The sequence below is a fragment of the Neofelis nebulosa genome, chromosome 11 (genome assembly GCF_028018385.1).
Source record: "Neofelis nebulosa isolate mNeoNeb1 chromosome 11, mNeoNeb1.pri, whole genome shotgun sequence".
Taxonomy (NCBI): Eukaryota; Metazoa; Chordata; class Mammalia; order Carnivora; family Felidae; genus Neofelis; species Neofelis nebulosa.
The window spans coordinates 66,994,985-67,019,558 of NC_080792.1; the positions used below are offsets into that span (position 1 = coordinate 66,994,985).

Consider the following 24,574-nt stretch of genomic DNA (forward strand, 5'->3'; position numbering starts at 1 on the left):
GGGTGGGGAGTGGTATCAGAGGGTCTGGTTTAATCAGAGCTTCTCCAAACTAGGGTGCACTCCAGCCTAGCGTGAAGGTATGGCCACACCCTGGGGAGTCTGGCTGTCCTGGATGGAAACGCAGACACAGAAGGCTGGTTTGGGCTGGGGCTCTCCTGGCTCATACCCTACAAAGGCAAGCCAATGACTCTTATATCATGAATAAGGGCACTAGGCTCTGAGATAATAACAGCAAGGGCAAGCCCAAGGAGGTCCATGGGTCTGGCAAGAGAGAAGGGCAGGGCCTGGGCTTCCTGCCCCCTCCTGCTTCTCCCTAGACCCCACTCAGAAAACCCAGCCAGCCCCCCAGGGGCCACTCTTCTTCCTGGACATGTCATGTACATAGCCCATGCAGCCAGCATACTCAAGCACTCTGGGTATCCACCGCATGTGGATCTGAGCCTCAGTTTTCCCACCTGCACAGGGATGAGTTGCCCTGACCACTGGCCCCTGTATCCTCCATCCATGGCAACCTCACATGGAGCCACCTGGGATAGGAGCAGCAGCAGGAGGAACTGGACCACTCCCCTGAGGAACTTACAGTTGAGCTGCTTCGGCCTTCTCCCAAATTTCACCAGCTGCTAGTGCCCCAGCCACATACCCACCTTGGCCTAACCCATGGCTGGCAAGGTCACTAAAGGTGTTCTCCCATGAGGAGAGGCCGGTAAGGGCTGGTGAGGGCTAGTGAGGACCAGCCCTGCTCCAGCCAGCTGTTTGGTGGGGTGGAGCTCTTCCTGCTGGAGGATTAAGGGCAGGTGGCCACGACAGTGGCACAATCTGGGGAGCATGGCAGTAGCCCTTAGCCTCTCAACCCCTGAGCCCCAGCTACCTGTCCTGCCACTGGCCCTGAGCTTCACAGATTCCAGCTCTGACCCTGAAGACCAGCTCCAGGAAGCCCTGGGCTCAGCAGGTAGGTCACTGGGCATCTCTTGCTGAGACAAATCTGGGAAGCAGTTTTGGCATCAAGGCTGCCAGGCCTGGCCAGCGGATATGGCCCCAATGTCCCCATCAGCCCTGCCAGTCTAGCCACAGCCCTGGGAACACATGCTCTCTCCGATCTCACCCTGAGAAAACCATCTCCTCCCAAGAGACAGAAAACCAAAGGCTGGCCGGGAGGGCAGTGGGTGGGGAGGGGTCGGGAGGGGTGGTGGCCTGAGGTCTTTAGTTCACAGCCCCAAGGAAGCCAGGGCAGCTCCAGGCTATGGGAACATCTTTCTGTGGGGGCATCAACCCTCTGGGCTGGAGGCTAAAGACCTTTCCGGCCTGGGAGGACTAGATAGAGAGCCTGGCGCCTGAAGGATGGCCTCAAGGTCACTGACTGCCACTGTCCCCATGTGCCCCAGCTGGGCTGCTCTGCTCCCCAACCACATCTGGGGGTACAGGCCTCACCCTTTGGAGTGCCTGAGATCCAGGGGGTGGAGGGGGTGGCTCTAGCACCTAGCCCCATCCTGCCTCAGGCCTGGCCTCCTATGGACTGGCTCTGTGGCCCACCTCAGCACCAGGGGCTTGGAAAGACAGCTCCCCAATGGTGGGGGCTGCTGGTGGGTCTGGGCCCTCTGGAGACATGTCTGACTGTATGCCATGCTGAGCTGTGCATGTGGATTGCCCACAGACAAATGAGAACATCAAGGCTCTTGGGGTTAAGATCACTCGCCAGGTCCCCCAACCTGACACAGGCTGTTGCTTCTGAGCCCTCCATGCCCTAGCTAGGCAAAGCTAGCCCAAATGGGTCAGTCTCAATCGAGACCAATACCTTCCTCCCTTTCTGTCCAGCCACAGAGGTCCAGGCTGCCCCAAGCTGCCAGCAGTCTATCTGGTTCCCTGGAGCTGGGGCCCAGTGACTACAGCATGTACTGGGGGACACACTGCGAGGAGGTGTGGCTGCCAGGTTTTGGAAGGCAATGGTGCTATGCCTGCTCATGGAGGTGAGCCAGGGAAACTGAGAACACTACTGGCAGGATCCTCTAGGGTCATTCTGAGAAACCCTGAAGACTCAGGAGGGCATGGCACCCCAGGCCTCTGGGACAGGTAGTGAGAAGGGGCAACAGTGGAAGTCCTGTAGGGTGGACTCCTACCCAGGGAGCCACCAGGGACAGCTCTGCCCTGCCTATCACCTGCCTTGTGCCTCAGTCAATAATATGAACTGAAAAGTAAAAATATGAACTGAAAAATCACACCAAACTCCAGATATCCCACGTTTTCTCATTCTGCCCCTACCACTCCATAAGCCGGTACTCTTCCTGCCCCATCCGCAGATCAGGCCCTGGGATACAGTGGTGGAAGGAGGAGTGCTGGCCATCTGACTCCTGACTTTAAAGTTCTCAGGGCCTGGCCTCAGAGCAGACAAGGCTCCATGCATCTTGGGGCTGAGTTGGGGCCTGAGCCCAGTCTAAGGGCAATGGCTGGTGGGGAAATTGAGCATTCTAGGTCACCCTCTGAGCTGCAGTCAGAGCCTGGGGCCTTGCTCGAGCCTTACCCTAGGGCTGACTCACTGATGCATGCGACGAAGGAGAATACCATGGCAAGGAGACTCCAGGACTGGAAAAACCCAGTCACCAGGGTGACCACTGAGCTGCTCAGAACAGACCTTGCCCAGCTGCCTGGGCTCTGAGGACTCACTTGAGTGGAGGGTGCCATTCTGAGGATTGGGCTGTGTCCTGCCCATTCATCACTTGGTGTCCTACACACCCAAGTGAGACTTCCAGCCCCCCTTGGGGTCCCATTTTCCTCCCCTCCTCAGAAGTCCCAGGAAGTCTTGCAATAAATCATTCAATTCAATGCTGGCTTGTGGTCCACCAAGGCCCCTTGATTGTTTCCCAACTTGGCCATTTTCACCCTTCCTGACTCACTGGGGTGTTACCTGCAGGACCAGCTGTTGCCAAGCCATCGGCAGGGGCTGCCCACTGCCCACACCACCACTGCCCACACCGGGCTGCTGGGCACGCTCCAGCTGCAAGGCAACATGGCGCCTCTCCTGCTCCAGAGCTCGCGTCAGTCTCTCAAAGCGGGCCTCCTGCTCCTTCACTGAGGCCAGGATGCTGGCAGCTGAGTGCACGTTGCAGTCCTCCATGACCAGGATGCCGGCAGGCTGCAGGCAAAGCAGAGCGTGGTCAAGGTGGGGCTGGGGTGGAGGACTAGAAAGGCCATCATAGGCCCCCTGCCCACTGCACACATAGATCATAGGACTCACTCCCAGACCAGAGCATCCAGCTCTCCAGAGAGAAGCTGCATTGATTAAATTCTAAATTAAAAGCCGTTAATCTGAGGCTGGCCAGAAGCAGCAGGCTCCCTCCCTGAAGAGTGTAGGGCTCTCAGCCGGGAGCCCCTGCTTCCTGCCAGGTTCAGCAGAACCTGAGGTTCTGGGTATCCCAGAGTCCTCTGGGAAGGGAAGGGTAGGAAGAGCTGGTGTGACAACCTCTCAGACTTCCCAGGGCCTCTGCTGTCATAGCACATGCCAGTTCATCCCAACCTCATGGGGCCAGCACAGACCCACCTCACTGAGGCAGATGCTCTGTGGCCCAAAGAAATTGGGAAACCCATCCACAGCCACACAGCTGGTGTGGCAGAGCTGCTGTACCAGCGGGCAGGGAGACAGAAGCCATTCCATGGCCTCCTGGTGGGTCAGATACTGAGGCAGGTGAGGAGATGACACTGGTCTACAGACCAGCAGTCGGGCCTCCACTCACAGCCACACTGGCTGGGAACGAGAGTGGCATTTACCCACATGGCAGAGTAAAATTCAAGTTTAGCCTGGTTGAGATTCTGCACCAAGAAGTGGCCCATGTGCCTCACGCCTGACCTGGAGGGAGGTTGAGGGCAGGGTCCCAGGCATCTGAGGCCCAGTCTGTGGGGAAGGTCAGGCCTGCCTGGGGCCCTGCCCACTGCTGTTCCTGAGGGCCCCAGGATGGTGGGTGGGGGTGGCAGGGACTTGGCAGCTGCAACAAGCCAGCACTTTCCTCGCTGCTTGCTCCCTGGCTGCCCAGCATATTTGTTTTTCATGAACAAAAAGAAGCAGGGGAAGCATGTGGAGCACAGACCCAGGTGCATGGCAGCAGGCAGGGTGCAGGCCATGCAGCCATACCACTAGGCACTGTGGTGCAGTGCCCAGTCCTGCTCGGGGCCTCCTCCTGGCCCGGCCCACCCCAACCAGTTGAAGCTGACTCTGCCAGCCCCTGTGCCCCTGCACAACATAGGGCCTGAGCTTAGAGACACGGTACAGTGGGTAGCACCCCTGGAGGGCCAGCTCTGCTGCTCACTGGCCCAGGTGGAGCCAGCTTTAAGAACAGAATCCTAGAAAGGAGGGGGGGTCAGTGCTGGGCCTGATCACTGGTACCAGCTGAGCGAGGGACAGGGTTGGGGGGCACGGGTGTACCTCGAGGTGAAAAGACACCATAGAGCCCAACCCACTGTGAAGCTGGGGAAACCAAGGCCCATTGAAGGCAAGAGATCAACATAGGTCCCAGAAGCTCAGCTTCATTTCTCCAACACCTGTCACGCAAATAAAACCATCAGTGTGACCTAGCAGAGGGGCAGTGAAATCAGCATGGCCAGCTAGAAGAGGCAGTAGCTGGCAAGGGGGCAGGGGAGGAGCTTGGGGGGAATGAGGGGAGTGAGTTATAGACTGGGTCCTCTGGCCAAGAGGGAATGGAGGGCAAACAGCATGGTATGTCCATGGCTGTGGGCACACAGCCTTCTGTGCACATCCACTGTTGCCTAGGCACGGGTCCCAGACACACACGGGCCCCATGCAGTGTCACGTAGGCACTAGGACTTGTGCATGGATAGACTGAACCTGGTAGCCCCAGGTGGGCATGGGTGGGGTCTTCCTCCCTGGAGGGCAGCACAAGGTGGGACAGGAGGTGGAGCCAGGTCACTCAAGCCCTTGGTTGCAGCATGGGTCTCAAGGCTCTGGGAGGTGATGATCAGGAAATCTACGGGCCTCATATCTAGGATTGCCCTTCCTCCTTGTGCCGAGACATGGGTTCCTGACTCACCTCAGGCTCCCCTTTCCTGCTCCCAGCAGGACCAGGCTAGGGCTACAGACCCTGGGGATAGCAGCTGAGGGGGCAGCACTGGCCTCCAGCTTTCCTGCCCCAGGCCCTCCAGCATATCCCAACTCTGAGGTCCAAGAAGCCTATGCAAGGGGGATCTACTTACTTTGACTGCCCCCATCCACCCAGCTAGGGCCCAGAAATCTAAGACTATGGTGAGAAGGTGGCCAAACCCACACTGACCTTTCCATTGCCCAGTTCTCTCAGCTGGAGCTAAATGACTGTGTGCCTCCCAGGAGACACCCCGAAATGCCAGCCAGCTTGGAGGAAGAGTGCCCTGCAGCCGTCCACAAAGAGCAGAGACTCTGGGTCTGGGGCCCATGCCCTCCACCCCAGCCCGAGGGTGTACCCCTCTGTCTGCCTGTGGGCAGGGATGCTGGGCATGGAGTCCCCTCCTCACCTGCCTTAAGTGTAGCCCTGGGGTATCCAAGAGGCATGGTGCTGGCTGAGGACATCCAGGAAGCAGGGAAGACCTAAGCCTACTTTTGTGACATGGTGGCCTTCCTGGGTCTGAGGTGCATAGCCTGTGCATAGGAGCACGTGTAGGTACAGGTGAGCCAGGCCAGCATCCCAGAGAGCAGCTTTTCGGATGGTAACTCAAATGTTATTTTTATATTAAAACAATAAATATGTGATGACATGGAAGCAAATTGTACATGAATTTTTAAGATTGACCATGAGATTGGGGCACCTGGGTGGCTCAGTCAGTTAAGCATCTGACTCTTGATCTTGGCTCAGGTCATGATCTCATGGTTTCATGAGTTTGAGTCCTACATCAGCTTTGTGCTGACAGCATGGAGCCTGCCTAGGATTCTCTCTCCTCTCTCTCTGCCCCTCCCCCACTCATGCTGTGCCCCCTGCCAAAATAAAGAAATGTTAAAAAATAAATTAAAAAGATCAACTATGAGATTTTTAAATATACTTTTTAGTTTATTTACTTACATTTTGAGAGACAGAGAGAGAGAGAGAGAGAGAGCAAGCAAGTGAGCACAGGAGGAGGGGCAGAGAGAGAGAATCCCAATCAGGCTCTGCACTGGCAGCGCAGAGCCAGACATGGGGCTCAAACCCATGAACTATGAGATCATAACCTGAGCTGAAACCGAGTCTGACATTAAACTTACTGAGCCACCCAGGCGCCCCAATGGACCATGAGACTTTAAAGACATTTTCCCCAGAGGGGTGTCGGGGCAGGGCCCAATCCTGGGGAGGGGTGGGCACCAGACTGGGAGGGCCTAGGGCAGGCAGGGAAGCACCACACTTGTGGGGTCTCAGCTCACCCTTGCTCTCCTCTCTGGCCAGTGTCATCACAGCTTCTATTCACCTGGCAAGGGTCCCACACTGTCCATCAGGTCAACCCCTCACAATCCCCACCCAGACCCCCACCACTGGTTTGGCAGTCCTTGGTGGAGGCTGCTTCTCAGCAGAAGCAGCCTCCACACCTGTGGAGTTGACTTAGCAAGAAGACAGGAATGAGCATGCAGTGCAGAGCCAACCTCACCTGTCCCGGGCAGGAGTGAAAGTGGTGAACCTGGGGAAAGCCTGCCCTCACCTGGATACTCCAGGAGTGACCACAGGTGGGTGGACTGCTGAGTGGATAGAGGGATGGAAGGACAGGAGGCTGGACGGAAGGAGAAATGCATGAATGAGTGAACAAATGTGTGGATAGGAGGGTGAGTGGGTGGTTGTGTAAGAGGATGGCAGTGGATGGAGAGGGCTGGTTGTGTGAAAGGATGGCACTGGATGGAGAGATGGCTGGACAGTCAGATAGGCAGGTGAATGGGTACAAGGTCATCGGGGGGTTGATAGTCAGATAGGTGGATGAATGGGTACAAGGGGTGGGTGGGTAGATAGTCAGATGGGTGGATGAATGGGTAGGCAGGTGGGTAAGAACAAGGCTCTGAAACACTACTGGGTAGAGGGAGCCTGGACCCTGAACACTCTGGGACACGACTGTGGCTAGCACTTGCTCCATCAGGAAAGCAAAGGCACGATTAGAGGAACTACGGGGAGATGCTGATCATTCCCCGGAAACCTAAACCCACATTTGATGTCTTCCTGCTGACCCAGACATTCCTCCTCATAAGGAGTCCAGCCAAACCCTGCTCCAGAAAATCAAATTATGGGGCCTGAGTCCAATCTGGGTTGAGGAATTAGAGGAATTTCCTAAGGGTCAGGACGGCAGGGGGAGGCAGGCAGGAGGCCTGGGCCCCAAGAGGGGAGAGAGGGGACTGGCCACTGGTTGAACCTCATTCTGCCCCACTTGCCCCCCCTCCCAGATAGGGAGGAAATGGTGCAAGCAGAAGCAGAATCCAGGCCTCGTAGTGTCAAAGCCCCTTTGCCTGGGAGGGCATCATTTCCCCTATCCTCAACACTGCCAGCATGGAGACTTGCTCCCAACACTGCTGGCCAGGCCTCATGGGGAGCCCATTTTTACCCTGTCACCCCTACTGTGGTCAGATGGTACCCACAGCTGCGGGGATAGCTTCTGGCCAGCACAAAAGGATGGGCACTGAGCCAAGGCTGGAGCCTGGGCCGTGGGGTTCACACAGGGCGGAGTCCATGTCTGCCTGTCCCACCCAGGACTATAGTGTTGCCCCCAAGTCAGTGTAGGGCCTGGGCTGTCTGGGTAGGAGGAGGCTATTCTTAACCTCAAAGCAGTGGAAGAAATTGCCAAGGAAAGACAAACCAGCTTGACTTTGTGAAAACGAACCATTACTGTACATCCCCCCCCAAAAAAAGGGCCACGTATTGTGGTTATGGTTTTTTGGTTTTGGTTTTTAAAGTGACACCATTTACAGTAACATATGCAGTGAGCATTTCAGACAAAAGACGATAACTTGCTTCTAGACCTTGACTTCATCACAGTGGAAGCTGGTGAGGGGCACGTGGGGACATGTCACACTAGCCCCTCTATCTCTGTGCATTTACAACCTTCCATAACAGAAAGTGGGAGAAAAAATATAAAGACAACCAAAAGACAATCAACACCTTGGGATTAGGTCTTTGTAACATCCAGCAGTAAAGTGACACCCTTCATCTAGAAGGTACTCTTGCAAGTCAATAAGGAAAAACCAGAACCTCAACTCCAAGTGAGTAAAGGCTATAAACAAGGGATGTGGCCAGAGATATAAGATGCAGAGCAATGAACGTGGACACCATCAAGCGTGCATGCACCCTGAGAAAAGACTGGAAGGAAAGGCCTTTCAGGCTGCTGGGGCACTCTGGCAGCAAAGTTCTGTACCCACCAGTGTTGCCAGTGCTCTGTGAGGACCCAAGTTACTGCTATAGTTGAAGGTAAGGAAGAGACAGAAAAGCAGCCACCTGCCCTAGCAGGCCGGCAAGTGAACAAGGAAGCCTGGGAATTCAGCTCCCCAGGGGCCTGAGCAGTACCCCTTGCAGATCAAGGGAAGCAGAGGGATTTTCAGGGAGCTGATAGAGCCATAATTGGATTTAGCCTGGAAATTAGATTTCCCCAGCAGAGGAGGTACCCCTGTTGCAAGTGACCAGACGCCATGGTGGGGGTGAGGGTTGGAGAGATGGCCCCTTAGTGACCTCCTGCCCCCAGGCTATCCACACAGGCACCCAGCAGCACCCATCTGATGATCATATGGAGGACAACTCACATGTGCAGGGAGAACAGTCTGGGGAGGGAGGGCTCTTCCCCTGTGCCAATGGGGCACCCTAGGCCAAATGCAGGCCAGGTCCAAGGCAGCACTGCTTAGCTCCAGGACAAGGGGGATGCTGAACAGGTAATCAAAAGGACAAGGGGGCTGTGGCAGTACTTGATGCAGGAGGCTCAGGGACACATCAGGCAGGGACACCTGTAAGGGCCCAGAGAGCTTGAAGTCTGGGAGCTGAGAGCCTGGGACTAGGAGTGACTGGGTGACTGTGGGCTGGACATGGCAGAGGCAGGCCTCACCTGGATGCGAGTGCAGGGAGAGGCAGGTGAGTATACCAGCTGCTTTTCCTCGGTGGGAGGCCTGAGCACAAGGGGCCACCATGAGAGGCACCTAAAGGGGTGGCCTGAGATTCCCACTGGGGCAGGTCTCAGATACTTGCTCCATGTGCCAGCTATGGCACACCCCAAGTCTCCTTGGTTCCCTGGGAAGTGCCTGTCAGAACTCATTGAATGGAGATGGATAGCTCTCCCCCAGGCCCCAGGCTGGTATTCAGGGAAGTCCCCTTGCTGTCCCTCCTGTACCTGACCCAGATTCCAGCTGCAGCCATAGCCCAAGGGTGATGCCCTGCAGGTTCCAAATGTGGGTATGGGCAGCAAGGATCCACCTCCTCTGGGGTCTCTGTTACAGCCAGTCCAGGAGCACCCCAAGGGCTCAAGTCCCCAGGGCTGGGGAGCCATGGGGCTCTAAATGGAGAGGGTGGGGACTGGCAGTCCCACTGCCCTCTCTGCTTGCACCAGTAGCCACCCACTCCACCTTGGTCATGAATGGGGAAACTGGGCGGGGGGCAATGGAATGGTCAAGCGCCAGGGTATCCTACTGTGTGGAAGCTGGCTAGTTTGCTGCTTCCAACACCAATGCCACCAAGGGAACTTGAGTGGCTCCCTCATCTCTTCCAGCAGAGACTCATACTCACACCCTCCCCAACATACACTCTATCTCAAGGGCAGCAGAGCAGCATGCTGGGGCAGTGATGAGGGTTCAGGCTCAGAGTGCCACCCTACCACACTCTGGGGTGTGCAAAAGACCAAGGCATTCCTGAGGAGGGGGCTGAGGCTCAAGGCCAGGCTGGGACCAAATGCAGACAGATCCGATTGGCACCAGAGCCTGGGAGCCCAGTCCCTACTGAGGGGCCAAGGGGCCCATGAAATATCCTGATAGCCCCACTGAGGTATAGCTGGGCAGCTGTCCAGCCAGGTCAAGGGCCACAGTGAGGCAGATACAGCAGTCACCCACACTGGCTACCAGCCTGTGTATACCAGGAACACCCTTCCCCCCCACCACAAGATGGTGGACCCCCTTCTTCCTGGCCCCCTCTATCACCATGGCAACACCCAGGCTTCTCTGTGAGGGACAGAGCCTCTTTGTGGTGGCACAAAGCCCCTTTGAGGGGCAGTGGAGGTGCAGCCCCCAGGAGCCTGTGGCCAATAAGCCTTTGGGGGGAGGGTGTGGTGAGGCAGGGCCCCTCAGCCCAGCTATCCACCTCTTGCGTTGCAGAGCCAAGGAAGCTAGTATGGGAGAGCCTGGTGATTAGCAGCTAGAACGAAACCCCCCGCCGCAGGGCCACCTGCCCCAGCTGCCCACAGAAGTGTCCTTGGGATAAGCCCCACAGCTCTCTGCTAGAGTCTGGGGGATTTTCCATGTCTTCCTCATCATTTTGACAAGGAACACGTTCTGCCTAGATAAGTGGCTATGGGGAAACTCCTGCCTGATGGGAAACGAGGCTCAAGACCCAATGGGGACTGGGCACGGGAAGTGCTTGGTGGGCAGACAAGTCAGATGACAGCAAGTCTGGCAGCAGATCTGCTGAGGGGGCTGTGCATGGCATCCCAGCTCATGGTCCCTCTCTTCTCTCACCTGGCTTCCCCTCCTATAGGGGGTGCCTATCTTTGCCTGCTGGCCCCGGGGAGAATGCAACTGGCCCAGTTCTGTGGCCTAGCACAGGCCTGTTGCAGAAACAACCTCAGGACAGACTTGTGTAAGAGGGAAACTGGCTATAACATAGTTTGCTCTAGGGTAGGGGAAATGAGACCCTGAGGGCAATGTGGGCCTGGTGACAGGGAACCAGCACAGAGCACTCCTGCCCGCACTCCAGTGAGGAGGCTGCCTTGTCAGGGCCCCATCCCACAGAGAGGGAGGTTCACCCTACCGGGCTCCCAGCAGTGGAACCCCTCCCCACCCCAGCCTGTAGGTCCTTGCCACCCTGACGGCTGCTGACCAGGCACTTGGCAGTGCCCCTGCATGCTGGGCACCCTGCCCGGCAGCCCTCCCCAAGCAACCTCAATCTGACCCACTGCAGCTTTGCTAACTAAGCCACTGGGGTGGGGGATCATAGCCCTGGGGCAGCAGCTGGGGGTAGAGCTGGCCCCAGGAGAGATCAATCCCTTTTGTGGGCAGCTCTACGCGGGTCCCAGAGAGGCTGCCAAGGGACCAACCCTGACATGGCAGTGTCTACTGAGTCAATAAGCACCCCCTCCACCCCTACCTCTCCCTCCCTGTCTGGTTTCCCTGTCACATTCCTGCTAGCTGCTTGCGGGCACCAATGTGCCTGCATTGGACAATCATTAGCAATAGCAGGTCAGTTTTCTCCACAGCCCTGGGAGGGGTGGGGGTGGTGGGGCCTATAGAGAGGGGGGCTCCCAATAAAGCCCAGCCCAGGTTCTCACTATCCTTGCTGCTGGGGCCTGGGCTTAGCAAGATCCTCCTCAGCCTTCTAAAGGAGGTTCCAGGGGAAGAGTGAGATGTGTGCAAAAGTTGGTCCCTCATTTATTTCCTCATTAGGAACACTGGAGACCCAGCAGGGAGACTCTGCTGGGCCTTTCCAGTACAGTGCCTGGGACAGGACCAACAAACACCAAGGTGGCAGGAAGACCCTCCAGGAAGACCCGAGAGGATGGCTTCAGCCATGGCCACCTGGTTCTAGATGGTTCAGAGGTGACTGTGGGTGAAAGAGTAGAGCACGCCCCGCAGAGGGAGGTTCCAGGCCCTTCCACCCTTGCTCCTGGCCCCACAGCATCAAAGGGCCAAGTCCCCTCTAGTCTGTTTCTGCCCAGGGTCAACAAGCATGTGACCATGGCCAGCTCAGGCCTCTCCTGGGGCCCCCAGAAACATCCCTTCCCTCCCAGAAACTTAGCTGGCTACCAGCCTTGCTGCTCCTAACCCCCTCTCCAGGCTGGGAGCCAGCTCAGCTGCTCCTGAAGCTAGGGAGTGCCCATGGCAACAGGTCCAGACACCACCAACCTCCAGCCAGCAGCAAACTCCCGCCTTTTATATGCAAATGACCCAGTGGGAAAGGGCAGGGGGCTCCACTCCACCAGCCCCAGCACAGACTTCAGGCCCTGCACGTCCTCTCTGGCTCCCCTACCCACCCACACATACCAAGAGAGCCTGCTAGGGGCTGGACTTGTCTGTGTGTCCTACCCCTGCCCAAAGGAGGTGGGAACACTGCAGAAGGCAGCTTACAGTTTGGGGGCCTCCTAAAACTCACCTGCAGGCACATGTGAGCAGCCACCCACAGAAGCATGAACACACCCCCCCCCCCCCAAGGATGCATGATACACCCACAGGCACATTTACACCCACCTATGCTGTGTGGTGGCTGCTGAGCTCACTATAGCTGCTCTGTGGGGCCTCACCTGCCCCACCGGAAAATGGGTGGTGGGTAGCCTGAAAGTCCTGACAGGTCCTAACTGGGGGAGGGGAAAGTAGGACTAGCACTCCTTAGCCATTGTGGCTCATGCTAAGGGTCAGCATCCTACACAGACCCCGTTACTGTCCGGGACACCTGCAAGGCTGCTGCCCCGCATTGAGACCTCTGAAGCCAGGCCTGTCTGTGGCACCACAGTCTGCAAATGGCCCCAGTCTCTGGTCCATACTAACGTCTCTCTGTAGCAGGTGAGGGTGGCCGGGCCACAGACCCTGGACAGAAGCACCCAGCCAGCACAGAACTGCCTACAGCACACCAGCACCCTGGGGCAAATCCTACTGCCTTTGAAGGACCCGAGAAGAGTTGCGTTTCACTAAATTACATTTAGCATATTTATTAGCACAAGTATTAGGGAATAGCTGATACGTGTCCTCAAAAGGTCAAAGAGAGTGTTGAACTGATGAATTGGGAACATACCATAATGAAAAGGAGCAATCTGAAATGATGACCCAATGGAGATTTTAAACAAACAACAGCAGACAGGACACGGCAGCAAATCTGCAGAGTGAGGTAGCAGAAAGCATACTCGGGGCAGTCCTTCCAAAGCAGCAGAAAATGACAAAAAGTTGATGAAAGAGGGAAGACAGGAGATGTAGAAAATAGATCCCAGGGCTAAACTTCCACAGAACAGGAATTCCCTGAGGCAGGAAGAGTGGATCGGCACCCCACAACATTGCCAGAAGCGGGGCTTTCTGTCCAGAAAACAAGCTAAGAAAAGTGTGGATATGCCTATTTCTGGCATTTTACAATTCACTCTTGGTAGGCTGATGTTTCCCCCAGTCTCCTAAACGTTTGATATCGGCTCTGCAATATGGGAAGGAGGCCCACCCCGCCTGATCTGCTGGCTGTGCAAACGTTCCCAGTACCCAGGCGCACTGAACTCTGGGTTCACATTCTCCACCAGGCTGTCCACATCCTGGCGGGGCTGGACATCGTCCATCCCCAGATGTCAGCTGCACATCGTCTTGCCCACTCACCATCTCTTGTGTTGCAGACACTTTTACAACCAGGAATAGCTGACAGCTTTGTTAAACAAGATGCCTGGCCTCCTTAAATCAAGATCTTTAAAAAAGTTAACCTAGCTCTGAAATTCCTTAAGGAAACTTCATAGTGAAATTCCTGGATTTTCAGAGTCATGATTTGCCATTCGCATGATCCATTTTTCCCTGGGAGGGAACAAACATGGCTCACTGGGAGCTCACCAGATTGCCCAGAGAAGTCCAGGGTATTTCAATTAGGGGGTCACCCTACCATAGGCAGAAGCTCCAGGCAACATCCCTTGGGGTACAAGGGCTGCTGAGAGGTTGAACTGTATTTTCCAGCAATGCCCTGATATGCCATGTGCCTTAAGATGACTAGCTGTTCCCAGCAGTCCTTTGTTAGCTGCCTGTGGGGAGTATTTTTACTGTCTCAGGATATCTGTGCATCTGTGGGCTGATGAGTGTAAGAGATTAGGTATTAAAAAAAAAGAGAGAGAGAGAGAGAGAGACACTAGATATGAATCCATGAAACACAAAGTTCAGCCAAGCCAAACAACAACAACAACAACAACAGAAACCCAAACGATACACACAGATGCCTGTACACACACAAACATGAAAGTTAAGTATACGACGGATGTGTTCATTAACTAGAAGGTAGGAACGTTTTCACAATATATTTGTATATCCAATCCTTACAATGTACATTTCAAACAGCTTACAAGTTTATCAATTACACTCAGTGAAACTGAAAAAAAAATGAAGTAAAACAAAGGAACATTTTAGCTATTTTAATTTTACAAATTCAGTTGCTTAAAAATAAACTTGAGGGGTGCCTGGGTGGCTCGGCTGGTTAAGCAGCTGACTTCGGCTCAGGTCATGATCTCATGGTTCATGAGTTCGAGCCCCGAATCAGGCTCCATGCTCACAGCTCAGAGCCTGGAGCCTGCTTTGGATTCTGTGTCTCCCTCTCTCTCTGCCCCTCCCCTGCTTGCTCTCTCTCTCTCAAAAATAAATAAACATTAAAAAATTTTTTTAAATAAAAATTTTAAAAAGTAAACTTGAAAAATGTAAAAAAAAATCCCAACAACACCCATCTCTTGTGTTCCATATGCCTTTTCTATTTTAAAATAAAAAAGATTATAACAGAGTACTATGAACAACTGCACACCAACAAATTGCATAACCTAAATGAACAAATTCCTACAAACACACAATCTACCAAAACTGACCCATGAAGAAACAAAACCTGAGTAGACCTGTAACTAGCAGGGAGACTGAATCAGTATTCAAAATCCTCTCAAAAAAGAAAGGCCCAGGACCAGATGGCTTCACTGGTGAATTCTACCAAATATTCAAAGAGGAGTTAACATTAATCTTCAAACTGTCCCCCAAAATTGACAAGAAAGGAGCAGTTACTAACCCATTCTACAAGGCTAGAATTATTACCCTGACCAAGCCATAAAAGAAAATTATAGACCGGGGCACCTGGGTCGCTTAGTCGGTTGAGCATCCAACTTTGGCTCAGGTCATGATCTCACAGTTCATGAGTTCGAGCCCTGCATCAGGCTCACTGCTGTCAGCAGAGAGCCTGCTATGGATCTTCTGCCCCCCTTTCTCTCTGCCCCTCCCACCCCCCTCAAAAATAGACATTAAAAAAATTATGGACCAATATCCCTTATGAATATTGATGCAAAAATATTCAACAAAACACCAACATACTGAATTCAGCAGTATATATATTTTTAAATGTTTATTTATATATTTTTGAAAGAGAGAAAGAGAGGGCAAGCACGTGTGCACACACACACTGGGGAGAGGCAGAGAGAAAGGTAGACAAAGAATCCCAAACAAAATCTGTGCTGTCAGCACAGAGTCCAACATGGGGCTCGAACTCATGAACCATGACATTATGACCTGAGACGAAATCAAGAGTCAGATGCTTAACTGACTTAATTGCCCAGGCACCCCATGAATTCAGAAGTATATTAGGATTATACATCATGACCAAGTAGGATTTATTCCTAAATGCAAGGATGGCTTACCACATGAAAGTCAATCAACATAATACCCTGTATATTAACAAAATAATGGGGGGAAATGGTCATTTCATTGGGGAATAAAAGACAAAATTCAACACTCTTTTATGATATAAACACAAAACAAACTTGGAATAGAAAGAAACTACCTTCATATGATAAAGGTCATACATAAAATGTTACATCATACTACGTATGCTACACATCATATTGTCACCACAGCTTACATCATACTCAATAATGAAAGACTTAAAGCTTTTCTCTTAACGTCAAGAAGGCAGGGATGCTGCTTTTGTCATTTCTGTCCAAGTCTTCTATTAAATATCTTGGATCAAGAACTACCCTACGACCCAGCAATTGCACTACTAGGTATTTATCCAAGGGATACAGGTATGCTGTTTTGAAGGGGCACATGCACCCCAATGTTTATAGCAGCACTATCACAATAGCCAAAGTATGAAAAGAGCCCTAATGTCCACTGATGGATGAATGGATAAAGAAGATGTTATATATAAATACACACACACACACACACACACACACACACACACACACACACACAATGGAGTATTACTCGGCAATCAAAAAGAATGAAATCTTGCCATTCGCAACTACGTGGATGGAACTAGAGGGTATTATGCTAAGCGAAATTAGTCAGTCAGAGAAAGACACATATCATATGACTTTACTCATAAGAGGGCTTTAAGATACAAAACAGATGAACTTAAGGGAAGAGAAGCAAAAATAATATAAAAACAGGGAGGGGGACAAAAACATAAGAGACTCTTAAATATGGAGAACAAATAGAGGGTTACTGGAGGGGTTGTGGGAGGGGGGATGGGCTAAATGGATAAGGGGCATTAAGGAATCTACTCCTGAAATCATTGTTGCACTATATGCTAACTTTTTTAATTTAAAAAATAAATTAAATTTTAAAAAAAAGGAAAAAAATCTTAGATCAGTAGGCAGGAAAAAGAAATAAAAGGTATCCAAATTGGAAAGGAAGAAGTGAAATAATCTGTTTATAGATAACATTATTCATGTAGAAAATCCTCAAGATTATACACACACACACACACACACTCAGAACTGATAAACAAGTTCAGTGAAGTTATAGGGTACAATATAAAACAACAGAAATCACTAACAATGAGCAATTTAAAAAGGAAATTCAGAAAATGAATTTAGTTACAATAACATCAAGAAGAACAAAATACATAGGGATAAACTTAACAAAGGTGAAGAAGGACTTGTACACTGCAAAGTATATAACCTTCCTGAAAGAAATTAAAGCTGACATACATAAATGGAAAGATATCTCATGCTTCTGCAATGGATGACTTGGTATTGTTAAGATGTCAATATCACCCAAAGTAATCTACAGATTTAATTCTGTCCCTATCAAAATCCTAATGGCATTTTTTACAGAAATAGAAAACTCCATCCTAGAAGCCATATGGAATCTCAAAGGGCCATGAACAGCCAAAATAGTCATAAAAAAGAACAAAGTTGGAGGTCTCACACTTTCTGATTTCAAAATTTATTACAAAGCTATAGTAACCAAACTGTGCGGTCATAGCATGAAGGCAGACAAAGACCAGTGGAATAGAAAAGAAATAAATCCTCATATATATATGGTCAACTGATTTTTACAAGGATGCAGGAAGGAACTGTCTTTTCAATGAATGGTGCTGAGAAAACTGGATATCCACATGGAAAAGAATGAAGTTGAACCTTTATCTTACAACATATGCAAAAATTAACTCAAAATGCATCAAAGATCTAAACGTAAGAGCTAAAACTATAAAACTCTTAGAAGAAAACACAGGGGAAAAACTTTGTGATGTTGGATTTGGCAATGATTTCTTGGATATGACATCAAAAGCATAGGCAACAAAAGTAAAAATAGATAAATCGAACTATATCAAAATTTAAAACTTCTGTTCAACTGACACAATCAACAGAGTAAAAAAAAAACAATATAGAGAATGGGAGATTTTCAAATCATGTATCTGATAAGGGATTAATATCCAAAATACGTAAATAACTCCTACAACTCAACAACAAAAAACAAATAACCCAATTTTAAAAATGGGCAAAGGATGTGAACAGACATTTCTCCAAAGAAAAATATATAAATGGCGAAGAAGTATGTGAAAAGATGCCCAATCTTACTAATGTTAGAGAAATGCAAATCAAAAGCACAGTGAAATGTCACCTTACACTCATTAGATGGCTACTCTCAAAAACACAAAATAACAAGTTTTGGTAAGGATGTGGAGAAATTGGAGCTCTTGCACAGTTAGTGGGATGTAAAATGGCATAGCCACTATGAAAATCAATACAGTGGTTCCTCAAAAACTTAAAAATAGAATTACTGTACGATCAACCAATTCCACTTCTGGTTATATATCCAAAAGAACTGAAAGCATGGTCTTGAAGACATATTGTACACCCATGTTCACAACAGCATTATTCATAAGTGCCGAAAGGTGAAGCAACTCAAGTGCCTACCAATAGATGAATAGAAAAACAAAATGTGACACAGACTAATGGATCATGAACCATTATTATCAATGGAATGTTATTCCACCTTTAAAAGGAAGGAAATTTTGACACATGCTACAACATGATAAATCTTGAGAACATCATACTAAGTGAAATAATCCACTCATAAAAAGACAAATACTGTATTATTCCACTTTTAGAAGGCATCTAAAGTAGTCAAATTTATAGAAAGACAAAGTGGAATGGTGGTTCCAAGGACTAGGGGGAGGAGGTAATGGGTCCACCAATGGAAACAGAGTGTGAATTTTGCAAGATAAAAATGTTCTGGAGATTGGTTGCACAACAATGTGAATATACCTACTGATACTGAACAATACATCTAAGAATAGTTACAATGGTCAATTTTGTGGGTATTTTATCAAATAAACATTTAAAAAGAGCCATCTTGTGTAATAACTTAGAATATGCAAAACATTCTTTTAAATAAATAGATAAAAGATAAAAATTCAAGCATACATAGAGTTGACTATTTAGAAACAATGAAAAACTTATCCAGACATTATACATAAAAATGTATGGATTGTAGAATGATGGTGGTCAGGGGTTGAGGGGTAGAGGAAATGGGGAAATGCAGGTCAAAGGTTATACACTTTCAGTTATAAGATGAGTAAGTTCCAGGGATCTAATGTACAGCACGGTGACTATAGTTAACAACACTGTATCGTATACTTAGAAGTTGCTATGAGAGAAGTCATTGGTTAATGCTCTCACCATAACAACAAAACAATGGTAATTATGTGGGATGAAGGATGTGTCAACTAATTTTATTATGTTTACCACAAAATGTTTACCATTTTGCAATACACATGTGTACCAAATCATCACACTGTATGCCTTAAATTACACAATACTATATGCCAATTATATCTTGACAAAGCTGGGGAAAAAAATAGCCAAAGCTATACTCAGAGGTAAATTCATAGTTTTAAATACTTTCATTAGAATACAATAAAGAATGACTATGAATACGAGTATACCAGAGCATAATGAAGAAACACTAAAACATCCTTTGTAGCAAGTTTCCTAAGTTTTCTCTCTGCCTATTTCTAAAGCTTCCCAGGTATAATACCCAGACAATTTCCAACAGAGAGAATCAACAACATAACTGAATCCAAAATAAAGAATACTCAAATGTGGTTTAAAAAAAAAAAAGAATGAAGGGGCGCCTGGGTGGCTCAGTTGGTTACACATCTGACTCTTGATTTCAGCTTAGGTCATGATCTCACAGTCATAGGATCTAGCCCAGCATAGGGCTCTGTGCTGGGTGTGGAGTCTACTTAAGATTCTCTCTCTCCCTCTGCCCCTGTCCCCCACTTGCTCTCTCTTTCTCTCTCTCTCAAATAAAAAGTTGAAAAATTTTTTTAAAAATTTAAAAAGAAGGAATATGAATAAAGTCCTCAAACCAAGATTCCCATTGAAAAGACCAATGCAACTCTGACCACCTTTTACATGCCAGAAACAGAAATTTCTAATGTATAGAGTTCAGAGAGAACAGGACCTAAAGAAGATACAGAAAATTAACCTGTAAGCCTAGGATCACACTGTAAAGTTCTGTCACCAGCTCTTAGGCCCCTGCACACACAAAACAGATACAATAAATCTAAACCTTCCCCTGCTGCCACAAATGGTACCAAAGGTGGGGGGGTGGGCAGTGGGGACACAGACCACCTTGGCCTCTGCTGGATTACAGGCCAGAGTGGAGTAGCAGCCACCATGGCACCTGGCAAGCAGCAGGTTTCTGTTGCAAGAAGGAAGCAAGGATGAGCGGCTGGAAAACAGTATCCACACCAACAGAGTACTGTGGCTCCCGTGCAGGGGCTGTACTGAGGAATCACAGCATGTGCTCTATGCTGAGGCCAATTTTTGCAAGAAACTAGAGAAATGTCAGGAGAAGGACTGCCTCAGGCCCCTGAAGGCTCAAGAGAATGCTGCCTTGCTGAGGGCATCTCTGCATCTAGAATGATGCAGAGTGTGAGTCTACATAGACCCTCACTCAGGCAGACCCTGCTGAGTCTGGAGGTGGGTATGGCAAGAAGCAGGGCTGCTGCTATCACAGGGACCAGGTATGGCTTTTATCCTGAAGGCAACAGGGGGATCTCATGTGAGGGAGAAACCAGACAAATATTTGCTGAAGGAGTCAACAAGAAAACCAGGCCCAGCTCAAAAGCTTTCCCTGCCCCCCAACCAGCTTCAAGGAAGGGATAGCTGACACTCCTCTACTCTCACCCAGCCCCCTCCTCCCACCCAAGGCAGCTGTTCTCAGACCAGGGGTCTTGTCTGAGGTTCACTCCTCCTGCCCATCGACTGTGGGGTCGCTCTAAGCAAGCAGAGCAGGACAGCTGGAGTCATGGAAGGGGGACAGAGTTACCAGGAGCAAGGGGGATGTGCCTGCCTGTGTGCTAGGCCCAGGCTTCTCACAGGGCACGAGGCTTCTGCCTGTTACAGATGGCCGCCTTCCCTGCACCATGCCCCCGGGGAATCGCCCACCCCCACCCCTGGCAACACTACACCTCTGGATGTATTGGCCCCATAAAGACAAGAGCCTGCAAGCAGAAAGGCTTAATTAAAAATTAACCAATGCCCTTGTTTCAAAGGTTTGGCAAATAAACGTCTGGAATTATTTCTTCAAATACAAATACTGAGATAGTCTCATTATAACCAATAGCTCCCTACAGATAGGCAAATGCCAGAGAACTGTCACCAAGAAGACTGGAAAGGGGAGGATGCGCTTGCCTGGAGCAGGCCTGGGAGCAAAGCCCAGCTCTGCTTGCTGAGCCTCAGTTTCCCCATCATAATCCCCCACCCCCTTGCTGGGAGGCCTAAAGGAGAAGATGGTTTTGGTCCCACACAAGTCCCTGCCTCAGTTGTGGTCCTAGCCATGGCCTGCCCACCCTGGGACTCTGGACAGATCACCTGCCACCCTGGGTGACAATGAGCCTGCCACTAACCCTGGACAGATGGCAGGTGAGGCTGATAGTCTGTGCCCACTGAGGGGGCAGGGAGAAAAATGGGGAACTTTGGTGCCATAGTCATTTGGCTTCTGTGGTTCAGTCTTGTGGCCTCTCCCAGCCCTTCAGGCACACCCAAGGGAGCCAGCAGGATCCAGGAGGCACCTCCCTTGGCCTTGATCTTGGGCCTGGGGTGTGGGAGGTGAAGAGAGATGCTGTTTTGTGAAGGGTGGGCCTTGCTGGGGCTGAGACCCCTTCATCTACACCATCCCAGACTCCTCAGTGGCCCAGGCCTCATTTTCCCCATCTATATACTTGGTGCCCCCCACCCCTAGGCACTGTGGCTCAGATCCCATGGGCAGCAATGGCCCATGGGGGTGCCAGCATCTCCCTCCAGGGCAGAAAGTGAAGGCCCTGGGAGCACAGGGATGGCAGCATCTCTGCAGCCTCATTATCTTGCAAAATGCAGAGAGCAGCAAGTACATTCAGACGAATGAATGGCCTAATTAGGATTTCACAGAGAGTGAAAATATTTTGAAAAGAAAAAGTTTAACTAAAGGCATATTCAAAATACCAAACTCATCAACTGCTAACATCAACCTGGCAAGATGTGCCATGGGGGTGGGGTACTTCTATCTCCCCACCTGATAGTGGGCAGTCTTCCTATGAGTGAGATAAGCTGGAGGTTGGGGGGCTGGGTAAATGCAGGGCCAGGGTAAATGCTACTGTGGGCTTGCAGAGACTGGCCAGGAGAGCCAGCACAGCACCATCTTGCCTGGTGGCCTGGGCGATGTAGGCCTCAGTAGTCTGGCCCTGCCGCACTGACCATACCACCAGCCGTGAATCACCCTGTACGAGGGATGGCACAGCCAGAAGCTGGTGCAGCGCTCATGCCATAACTGCAGCAGACCACCAGCTGTGCCAAGTTCTTCACAAGGCCAATAGGGTGAGCAGAGCCAGGGTCTGAACCCAAGTCCCACCACATAGAATGTTCTTCCTTCTGCCCTGCCTGAGAAGAATGGGTTGTTGGAGTGGGAAGGGGCTTGGGGCTCCCCTGGGGACTTGCCCACCTGGATATGACCCATGAGTCTAATCACAAAGGCCCTCAGATGCCTGGCTGAGAGTCACAAAGGAGAGACAGCAGCCGGTCTGCACCAGGCTCTCCAGCCACACCAACAAGGGCCCAGCAAAGGCTCTACGAGGGCGGGAACCTCTTCTCAGTAAACAAGAGTGCTCAGAGGAGGGACAGGCTCTCTTGCAAAGGCTCCGAGCCATGGGGAGACCAGCATAGGACATGCCACAGATACACACAGGGAGGGCCAACTGTCTCCAAAGAGTGCCAGGTTAAGGTGACTCCCACAGAAGTCACAGGGAGAGGGACCTGACAGAGTGGTTCCAACACACACATGTAGGGTAAACATGCAGAATAACTATGACTTTTGAGGACAAAAGACTGATTGAGGGGAAGCTCTGGCCTGATCTTAATTTTTAACTAGGCAGTGGGTGTCGGCTAAGGGCTGGGAGCTTTCCACAGACACCGTAAACCTGAACACATTACACGATGCTTCCAATTTCCAGTGACAGAAAATGTTAGTCAGGAAATGGTTCAGATACAAGTGAAAAACAAAGTTAAATCCTCACCTTCTGTTTCTATCAAAATAAATTCTAGATGAATGAAATCTTGAGTGTAAAATGTTAAACTAGAAATACCTCAGGGTAAGATAAGGGTGTATTTACCTCATTAGGTGCTCAGGAAGGACAATGGGATAACTGAAAAGGGAAAACATTCAATGGATTTCACCACAAAATATGAAAGATCTCTGAAGATGAAAAACTGTCCTAAACAAAAATTGAAAGATGGGGAAAGAATGTGCAGTAGGCCAACAGATGAGGGATGAATTCATACTTTAATAATAAAGACTCCTATCAATGGCTGAGATACACATCGAAATGCCAAAAAAACCCAGCATGGGGCAGGTGGTCACAGGAGCACAGCCATGCTCAGCACAGCTGCACGGAGGCCAATGACAAGGCCACTGAGGGGCAAGGCCAGGCTCGGGGTGGTTTCCCAGAGGTGGTATTGGTGCTGGCATGGCTGCAATGGAGGGCACCCATGTACCCCAGGTATCAGCATCACTCCCTTACCGCCTTCTGGCTCCCCCTTCTCGGGGAGCCCTGCTACTCTCTTCACTACCTGGCAATTCTACAGGTAGTCACTTTCTCTGTAGCTGCCTCCTCAGCCAGGCTGGGGGCTTCCCAGGGGCATGTCTGTGCCTGATGTGGTCACAAAACCCAGTGTCTGATATAGAGCTCAGCACAGGGGTGCTGAATGGCTGAAGGTGAGTATGGGAGATAGATGGGTGCTTGCCATCGATTGCTGTCCCAATTTAGTCCCAAGGCCTCCCCATCCCTATCTCCCTTTTGATATGGGCAGGGCTGCACCCCAGGGCCTACAGAGCAGGGAGCCCCTAGCCAGCGCCCAGGTTCTGCTTCCCAGTTTGTGAAATGGTTTCAGCCCAGAGCAGAGATGGCATTAACGCCACTACTATCCCTCCAGTGCCCATGGCAGACATGAATAATCAATTACTATGGCAGACAAGAATAATCAATCACCACATTCAAGAAGAGCAGGACAGAAACAAAAGAGAGGAAAAGGCAGAGAGAAGCACAGAGAAGACAAGAGAAAAACTGGGAAAAGACCAGGAGGAGGTGGCAGGGATACACAGGGATAGGAAACAAGCAAGCAGTGCTAGGAAAGCGGGCAAAAGCAGCAGGCAGGATAAGGGAGATCCTGTGACCAGAGCTATCATTTGGTGTTTGGCTGGTCTGCAGACCTGAGGCCTGGTGGCCTACCAGGAGTTAAGGGGGGCAGGGGCCAGCCCCCTGCCAACCTTGCCCTTAGAAACCATGTCACTCATGCCACAAGCAATGCCAGGTTCTGAGCCCAGGATGCAGCCTGGGCCTCTTCATCCCAATCCAGAGGTCCCCATGTGGCCCAACAGCCCACGACTGAGATGCCTGGCCTGAACTTGATCTGCCCAGGTGGTACACCACCAAATGGCAGCTTCCCACACCCACGGTCATGTGGAACAAGGAAGAAGGAGCCAGGCCCTGTCCCTCCCTGTTCTACAGCCCTTGGCATAGAACACTGAGGTGTCTAGAGGCCTGGGGTCTCCCAAGTTTGTCGCCTCTGCCTTCTCCCCACCACTTGAGTATGTCACTGGCTGGGCCAGGCCGTCCCCGCTGGATACACAGTACCACTGAGAATTCACAGGACTGGGTTGGCCAAGCCTCCCATAGAGACATCACCCAGTGGGGCAGGAGCAGATGCCCAGGCTGGGGACTGGGCACCCATACTGGCGGAACAAGAGTGACCAGAGGCATTTTTATGAGGCGTCTCTGTAAATACAGCCACCACAGCAAACCCTGAAAGACCAGGGTTCGAACAGGACATATCTTCCCACCATTCAGAGGGACCTGGGGGACACAGGGACCACACAGCCTCCCAACTCTGCCATACTTCCCAAGCACCATACCCTAGTCTTGCTGGAGGAGTGACTACCAGA

The 24,574-nt window shown here is 50.7% G+C and overlaps 1 protein-coding gene and 1 long non-coding RNA gene across 8 annotated transcripts in view; one reads left to right on the forward strand and one right to left on the reverse strand.

Moving 5' to 3' along the window:
* ARVCF (ARVCF delta catenin family member) overlaps positions 1-24,574 on the reverse strand; it is a 49,367-nt gene that overhangs the window by 18,573 nt on the left and 6,220 nt on the right. For all 7 annotated transcript variants that reach the window (XM_058693016.1, XM_058693011.1, XM_058693009.1 and 4 more), the window contains exon 3: positions 2,900-3,127. In XM_058693016.1, coding sequence (XP_058548999.1) covers positions 2,900-3,109 — 210 coding nt within the window. In that variant the 5' untranslated portion in view covers positions 3,110-3,127. The remainder of the gene's footprint in view (positions 1-2,899; positions 3,128-24,574) is intronic.
* LOC131490550 (uncharacterized) lies at positions 10,219-14,392 on the forward strand. Its single transcript, XR_009251120.1, has 3 exons — positions 10,219-11,344; positions 11,549-11,701; positions 12,530-14,392. It is a non-coding gene; the product is annotated as an uncharacterized LOC131490550 (long non-coding RNA).